Here is an 8708-nt window from a genome sequence, read left to right on the forward strand (position 1 = left end):
GAGGTGCGTGTCCTCACTAGGAGTGCTTCCACACACTAAAGAGGGGCAGTGTGGGGGACAGAGATCAGCTCCCCGCTGGGAGCCCACTTGCCCCCCACCCAGGCTCTTGGCTCCCTGCTCCAGGCTAGGAACAGGAGGGCAGCCTCCCCAGCTTCATGACTACCTGAGTGGGGAGCCTCCCGGCAGCAGCCAGATTGGGAGTAGGGAGCCAGGGTTTCTTGTCAATTTCATAGCTCCAGCATGGAGCTGTGAAATAGACAAGACAGCCAACTGTGGATGTAAGTAAAACTGTGTACACAGACACTGCTGCCCCCTAACTACATTGACATAAACCCTACTTCTCTCATGGAGGTGGAGTTATTGTGTCAGTGTAGCAGGGCACTTACATGGGTGGGACAAGGCTCTAGTGTGTACACTGCCATAATTAGGTCGACATAAGCTGCCTTAGGAGGACCTAATTGTGTAGTGCAAACCAGGCCTCACAACCTGCTGGTAGAGCCATGCAGAGGTTCTCCCAGTTGGGATATCTAACATTAAACTCTCTGTTGATACTTTGTTCCCTTAGCCAGGAAAAAAAAGCTACAATTCTTGAAAGCGCAGTTAGGCTTGGTCTACACTAAACCCCCAAATCGAAGTAAGGTACGCAACTTCAGCTACGTGAATAACGTAGCTGAAGTCGACGTACCTTAGTTCGAACTTACCGCGGTCCACACCCGGCAGGCAGGCTCCCCCGTCGACTCCGCGTACTCCTCGCGGCGAGCAGGATTACCGGAGTCGACGGGGAGCACTTCTGAGTTCGATTTATCGCGTCCAGACAAGACGCGATAAATCGAACCCAGAAGTTCGATTGCCTGCCGCCGAACCAGCGCGGTAAGTATAGACAAGCCCTTAGGTTCTGGCATAGTTATGTATTTGCAACATGACTGATCATAGTCAGCCCACACCAGTTACTGTAAAATATCTCTAGTATTGTGTAACACTCTTCACTGAGAGACCAATACCACTTGATAGTTGATTTCTCTACAAAGTTTCCCTGAGTCATTAATTTCTCACTCCAAAATTGGACATGACAAATTTCCAACCAGCATCATACTGAGCTTACATATAGAAGCAAAGGCAAAACCTAACCTAAACTTCATTTCCCCAATACTAATTTCTCCCTACTGTTACTCACACCTTCTTGTCAACTGTCTCTTACCACTTCAAAAGTTATTTTTCCTCTCTTGGTATCCTGCTGGTAATTGATTTATCTCATTAGATTGACCTCACACTTGGTAAAGCAACCCCCATCCTTTCATGTATTTATACCTGCTCCTGTATTTTTCACTTCATGCATCTGATGAAGTGGGTTCTAGCCCACAAAAGCTTATGCCCAAATAAATTTGTTAGTCTCTAAGGTGCCACAAGGACTCCTCGTTGTTTTTGTCCTTCTGTGGGCACTCCACAGCCCATGTAACTCATGACTTGGCCCCATGCCTGTCTCCAAAAGCAGGACCAGAGGGAGAGACAACAGATCACTGTCAGACTGCAACTCCAAACTTTTCAGCACTGATACACAAATCAGTTATGGGGAAGGATTTGTGCCTCTATTTCCAGGGCAGATTAAGGTTAACTGGCTCATGGTTCCATTGAAATGTTGGGATCCCCAGAGCCACTTCTTCCCAACTCTCCTCCTTTATCACTTTCCCAACCACATTCTCTCTCCTTGCTGTATATTACATCTAGGCAGCAGCAAAGACAAATTCTATAAACATGCTATTTTGCCTACTGCTAAAGTCTGGCATTTTACCTGCTGATACCATGTCCTTAGTGGTCAGGAAACTCTTGACCACTACTGGGTTCAGTTCCTCAAGGCAAGGTGTTCAGCATGTTGACTCAGTTATGTGATCAAGTTTCTTATACCCTTGACAGGGTATTAAAAAATGGGTGCCTAATGTTAGGCTCCTAAATCCTTTTTAGGTGCTTAAATCAATTGTCTGGTTTCCTAAAGTGCTGCACACCCAGCAGCTTTTATTGAAGTCCTAGCCTGAAACACATTCCCCACCAGAAATTCTTCCTGCCATACATACATCCACATTTTTTCTCACCTCACAGAGGAGTTCAACAACTGTACTACCCGAAAATAAGAGAGAAAGAGGAAAGGTGCCAGAATTGAAGATTGTATAGCCACTGCCGATGTTCTCAATAATCAGAAATGATATTTTATAGAAATAAAATGAGAATTATCTTTGCTTCCACCATTGCTTTACAAAGTTGATACTCTTTACATGTAGTTTTCAAGGGTGATCAAATATACCATGGTGGATGGACAGGATGTTAAAACTGGTATGGATTAGGGAGACACTGCTATAAAAGACCTGAGAGTGCTCCCATGCAGGCTGTGTACCTATTGGGTTCTGGGAAGTGGGTGGGCGGAAGCCCGCCCACTGCTAAAGGATTCCCCCCCGCCCCAGCCTAAGGGGAAGATCTACAGGACCTGGAAGCCAACTGATTTCAGGGGACAACTAATGAAATAACAGGGACAGGAGTGTGGTCAGAGGGTCAAAAGAAGGGAACCTGATGGGGACACTGAGCAGAGAACCCCGGACAGCGCCCACTGCTCCTCGAAGGCGTCAAGGGAGTCAGTGGACGCCGCCCAGAGGAACTCTGCCCGGATACGTGAATGGACAGAGGATTGGAAACGGGCCCCACAGTCACAGGAGACTCCATCGGCCAACCTCCTCTCCCTGGTTTTATAGATGGCCATTTTAGCCAGGGCCAAGAGGAAGTTGATCAGGAGGTCCCATCACTTTGTGGGGCCACAGATAGGGAGTGCATAGAGAAGTAGGTGAGGGGAAAAGTGCAGCCAGAAATGCAACAGGATATCTGTGAGGACCCGGTATAGGGGCTGCAGCCTGGCGTACTCCAAGTAAACATGCGCCAGAGTCTCCCTCACGCCGCAGAAGGGGCAGGTGTCTGGGACAGGTGTAAACAGCGCTAAATACACGCCCATGCTCACGGCCCCATGAAGGAGCCACCAGCTGATATCCCCGGCAGGCTTTGGGACCAGGGTGGAGTATAGGCTGGTCCACCGGGGCTTCTCACCCTATGCAGGTTGTGTACCTATTGGGGTCCAGGAAGTGGGCGGGCATAAGCTCGCCCACTGCTAAAGGATCCCCCCCCCAGCCTAAGGGGAGGATCTACAGGGCCTGAAACCCAAATGATTACGGGGGACAACTAATGCAATAACAGGGACAGGAGTGCGGTCAAAGGGTCAAACGAAGGGAACCTGACGGGGACACCGAGCAGAGAACCCCGGACAGCGCCCACTGCTCCTCGAAGGTGTCAAGGGATCCAGTGGATGCCACCCAGAGGAACTCTGCCCGGATGCATGAATGGACGGAGGATCAGAAACAGGCCCCACAGTCACAGGAGACTCCATCGGCCAACCTCCTCTCCCTGGTTTTATAGATGGCCTGTTTAGCCAGGGCCAAGAGGAAGTTGACCAGGACGTCCCGTGACTTTGTGGGGCCACGGATAGGGAGTGCGTAAATAAGGAGGTGAGGGGAAAAGTGCAGCCAGAAACACAACATAATATTAGTGAGGAGCCGGTATAGGGGCTGCAACCTGGCGCACTCCAAGTAAACGTGAGCCAGGGTCTCCCTCACGCCGCAGAAGAGGCAGGTGTCCCAGGATGGGGCTGAACCGCGCCAACTACACGCCCGTGCTCACGGCCCCATGAAGGAGCCGCCAACTGATATCCCCGGCAGGTCTCGGGACCAGGGTGGAATATAGGCTGGCCCACCGGGGCTCCTCACCCTATGCAGGCTGTGTAGCGGGGTGGTTACCCGCTCCAGCCCTGACAGGGTAGAAGCCAGCCCTGGGAGAGGGCTAGGGACTAGGAGAAAAAACCCAAGCTGATTGGGGAAGGAGCTACACCTGGGCCACGCCCCAATCAGGGCAGCTGGGCCTTATCAGAAGGCCAGGGCAGCTAGAAGCCAAGTAGTCTCCCCTCTAGCTGTGGAGGAAGATTGGCCTGGCTGCAGGGGAATAAGAGGGTACCTGGGAGTGAGGCAGGGCCGGGGAAGAGCCAGAGGAGCAGGGGAGTTCCAGGCTAGTGACTCCCCAGGCTGCAGGGCCTGGTCCCAGGCCCATAGAGGTACTGGCTGGTAAAAGAAGACAGCAGGTCAAACCGCCTTGCCTGTGATGAGTGGCTTTTATACTGCAGTCTGCCCCAGTGAGTGGGCTAGGTGAGGACTGGCAGTAGCCCAGACTGAGGCAAGGTGGGAGTAGTGGGTGGGGGTTCCCCAGGGAAGGGAGACCCACAGAGATTGTTGGGGTATTGCTGGGGGAAGCACCTCAGAGAAAATGGGGTCTGGGGGGGACATGGGGCCCAGTTGTGGCAGATCATTGGCTTACAGAGGGCGCTCCGGGCTGGAAATTGAGCTAATTCCCTGAGAGACCAGCAAGAGGCACCGCAGGGGTGAGTCCACATGCTTACAGCTGGCACTGATGTAGCATGCTGAGGGAGCCAAGAAAGCTGGATTGATATAGACAGGGCAGTTGCTGTGAAGGAGGTCACGTAATCACCATAAGATGTTTATTTTACTGTTTCAGAGGCTAGGAGAAGTCTGTTCATATTAGCTAGAGATAGTATCTGTATATTAAGAGATGGGCCTGAACTATTAAATATGTGGATGTTTTGCTCAACCCATTATATACATAGAGGCCAGCTACACAGTTGAGATCCAGATCCAAAGTCCAGAAATTATCAGATTTGGGGGGTTTGGTTTATGCCAATGGTTCCCAAACTGGGGTTTGCAAAATGTATCAGGGGGTTCTCAGAAAAAAAATTCTGTAATGGTGGACAGAGCCATCCCTAGGGACCCCAGGTGGCGGGGCCAGCAGCCCGATCCCCGTGATCATAACTTCCTGGCAGAACAAGTTTCAGCTTTGTTGTAGTCATGTGTTGTTTGCCTGGACGGCTCAAGGCTCAAATGCTTGTGGGAGAAAATATTTGAGTTGGCTTCTTAAATACCTTCATGCTGGTTCGTACTCCTTGATGAAACATGTAGGAGGCTTAATCAAAGTGATATGAGCTACAAAAGTGAAATCTTGGAGGTGTTGCTGTTTTCATTATGTAATAAAATGAATAATGTAATAATAAATAGTGTGTAATAAGCATGTCATAAAAAAACAAATTATTTCCAAGATCACTGCTTCTATAATTTATGCTCAGGTAAGGGATAAAATCCCTGGAAATATTCATTTTTAGGAGTGGGTTCACAAGATTTGATATTTTCATGAAAGGGGTTCGTGAGTTGTTAAATTTTGAGAACCACTGGTTTAGGCCCATATCTACTTTAAATACCTCCTTCAGCCATGCCAAGTTAATACTGATGAGTTTTTGCCCAAGATCCAGCATCAGTTTCCCTGCACACCTCACAACTGACGGGTGAGGCACAGAATAGAGAATTCTTCGGCTGCAAAGTGTAAGCAAACGTTGGCTGCACAGTCTGTTTCCTTCAACACTCCAGAGCAAGAGATAGTATCACTAGACTAGGACTTTGGAAGAGGGCAAGAAAGGCCTAGCAGGTGGTTGGATGGCTTTGCTTCCTAGAGGAATTCTCCACTTTCCACTTCAGAAAAAACATGGACTCTCCAGGGGCAGAATCTGATCCAATATTCACTGAAAGAATTGTTTCAGAGTAGCAGCTGTGTTAGTCTGTATCCGCAAAAAGAAGAGGAGTACTTGTGGCACCTTAGAGACTAACAAATTTATTTGAGCATAAGCTTTTGTGGGCTAAAACCTGTAATTTTTAACACCTTCAACTACAGTACTGGGACTTCTGCATTTTCATCTTGTTTTTTCATGTCTATACATCGATCTGCATTTTCCTTTTCATTCTTCCACCACCAAGCCCTGTGATACACAATATAGAGCAGTTTCCATGTTCTTTGGGGACCGTAATAAAAAACTGAAGTTCATATGAATGACCCTGTGATGGGTTGGATCACAGAAACCCTCTTGGGAGCTGCCACCCGATGTGCCACGACTACTTCTATCCCTGTTTTCCCTGCCAGCTCAGGACTCCAGCACCCTATCTTGCTGAGCCAGACATTCCCATCTGCTCCAACAAAGACTCAGGGTCTGAATTACTTGTCCCAAAGCTGCAGGTTTACCTGAAGACAGCTCACAGAAGTGTGCTTGTCTTTTGCACTCAGATGCCCAACTCCCAATGGGGTCTAAACCCAAATAAATCCATTTTACCCTGTATAAAGCTTATGCAGGGTAAACTCATAAATTGTTCACCCTCTAGAACACTGATAGAGAAATATGCACAGTTGTTTGCTCCCCCAGGTATTAATACATACTGAGTTAATTGATAAGTAAAAAGTGATTTTATTAAATACAGAAAGTAGGATTTAAGTGGTTCCAAGTAGTAACAAACAGAACAAAGTCACCAAGCAAAATAAAATAAAATGTGCAAATTATGTGTAATCAAACACTGAATACAGATAAGATCCTCACCAGTTCCAGAATGCTCCCTTTTACAGACTAATCTTCTTTTAGCCTGGGTCCAGTAATCACTCACACCCCTTTGTTCCAGTTTCTTCCAAGTATCCTGGGGGGGTGAGGAGGCTCTCTCTTTAGCCAGCTAAAGACAAAATGGAGGGGTCTCCCATGGGTTTAAATAGACTTTCACTTGTGGGTAGAGACCCCACTCCCTCACTCCTATGCAAAGTCCAGCTCCAAGATGGAGTTCTGGAGTCACATGTCCATGCATGACTCACAGTCTTTACAGGCAGAAGCCATTGTCCACATGGTATCTTGTATGTCTCCAGGAAGACTACTTATGTGGATTGGAGCATTCCAAGATGCATTGTTCCCCAAGTGCTTCCTGATCGGGTACTTAACCTTGCAAATTCCTTCCTAAAGAAGCTGACCAAATGCCTCACAAAGCTTACTTAGAAATCAAGCAAGTATACGGCCAATATTCTTAACCTCAAGTACAAAATGATATATGTGTACAAATAAGATGAATAGATATAGTAGACCATAACCTTTACAGAAATATGTTACATGGCACAGGCAGTACAAAACATATTCTAGTTATGTCATATTCCCACAAAGCCTTATGGGAGGTACTGTCACAGACCCCTCCTGGCAGTAGGAAGTAGAAGGGCCAACATCTTGTACATTTCTTGAGAATAAAGGATACTTTTACTTTAAGAGAGAGATGACATCATAATGGCCTACAGGTTGTGATGCTAGATGCTTTTGACATCACAAAGAAACTCTTAGCAACTGTTTAAGCATACACATGACCATTTCATGATGGGAATAGATCTCCCTTGATTGGCAAAGCAAGAGCAGTGTCTGCTGAACCCTCTTGATTCCTCAGCTTGAACACTTCAGAGTCCTCAGCTCAAACAAACTCTCAGCTCAGCATCTCCAGGATTAGCTTGAAAGCCCCTGTCCTGAAGCTCAGAAGGCAAGCAAAGAGGTAACAAGTTGGCTGAGAGCATTTCAGAAGCATTCTGATAACCGAAGCAGGATGGGTGACTGGAAAAGCTACATCAACACCATTCTAAAAGATAAGAACATTGAAGATGTAGCTATCGTGGGGCACAGTGACAATAAATCAGTGTGGGCTTCCAAGCCAGGGGGCCTACTGGCAGCTATCTCACCTCAGGAAGTGGGGGTGATCATAGGCCATGACAGGAAGGGGTTCCTGCAGACTGGTATCACCATAGCTGGCAAGAAGTGCAGTGTGATCCGCGACTACTTGCTTGTGGAAAAAGATGCTGTGATGGACACCAGAACCAAGGAGGGTGACAACAAGTCCATCTGTATTGGCAAGACTCCCAGAGCCCTGATCTTCCTCATGGGCAAAAACGGAGTCCATGGAGGATCCCTCAACAAGAAGGTGCATGAGATGATTGCTAGCATGAAAACCCAGAGTAGCTAGAGCAAAGGACACAGATACTGCCTTCCTGGAGGGCCCATGGAAAATGACCTTACTCTTGCTTTAAAAGAAAGGAAACAAATTCCTGATTTCACTTAACTGTCTCTTTGTCAGTTTCCTTCAGGTGGGATGGAGTGGGGTGGAGGAACTTGCTATTATACTAGCAACCTGCCTGCCCATCTCTTGGGGGAGGTGGGTGTTGAACACGATTGTTACCCTTACTGACCCCAGTCCCACTGGTCTGTCTCCAAGCCATCTTATGTGGTACCCTGACCATTTCCCACTCTCCCAGTTCTCTGTTAGCAATAGCTTTGAGAAAAGGGGGATTTGGTCTCTTTTACTGGCTAGTCTGTGATTGTTGCTCTTTGAGGTAGTTACATCCTGCCCTTCTGCTATTGGTAACTGGAAAGCTCCTTGCTTCTACAAACAGTCATAAAGACTAAGGAATAGCAGGGTTATTTCGGACAGTCAATTTCTATTTTGTTTTGGATAATGTTCCATTAGGCAATTACTAACATGAACTATTCATTTTCTTTCATATTATGGCGTTTTATTAGCCAAAGCTCTGTATCATTTTCCATTAGAGGGTTTATTAAAGGTAGAATGTAGCTAGTCCAATTAGTATTGGAACCCTGAAGGGTTGGGTGTCACAAGCTGCACCTCCACTATCTATGTGTGCTGTGTACATGAGAAAGCCACAGTTTGAACAAAGGTATCACTGGAACTAGCCCAGCTAACTTGGGAGGCTAACTATTGACC

The 8708-nt window shown here is 47.3% G+C and overlaps 1 protein-coding gene and 1 long non-coding RNA gene across 2 annotated transcripts; both read left to right on the forward strand.

Annotated features, from left to right (window-relative positions):
- The first annotated feature begins 292 nt into the window (after window positions 1–292).
- LOC135982481 (uncharacterized) lies at window positions 293–1403 on the forward strand. Its single transcript, XR_010599866.1, has 2 exons — window positions 293–604; window positions 893–1403. It is a non-coding gene; the product is annotated as an uncharacterized LOC135982481 (long non-coding RNA).
- A 5861-nt stretch (window positions 1404–7264) lies between these two features.
- On the forward strand, window positions 7265–8048 carry PFN3 (profilin 3). Its single transcript, XM_005306952.2, has one exon. The coding sequence runs from the start codon at window positions 7539–7541 to the stop codon at window positions 7950–7952; it is 414 nt and encodes a 137-aa protein (XP_005307009.1). The 5' UTR covers window positions 7265–7538; the 3' UTR covers window positions 7953–8048.
- Window positions 8049–8708: the final 660 nt, after the last annotated feature.

Source organism: Chrysemys picta, chromosome 3 (assembly GCF_011386835.1).
Source record: "Chrysemys picta bellii isolate R12L10 chromosome 3, ASM1138683v2, whole genome shotgun sequence".
Lineage (NCBI taxonomy): Eukaryota > Metazoa > Chordata > Testudines > Emydidae > Chrysemys > Chrysemys picta.

Excerpts from the sequence above, each read along its gene's own strand:
- PFN3 (XM_005306952.2), top strand. The coding sequence starts at position 7,539 with ATGGGTGACTGGAAAAGCTACATCAACACCATTCTAAAAGATAAGAAC.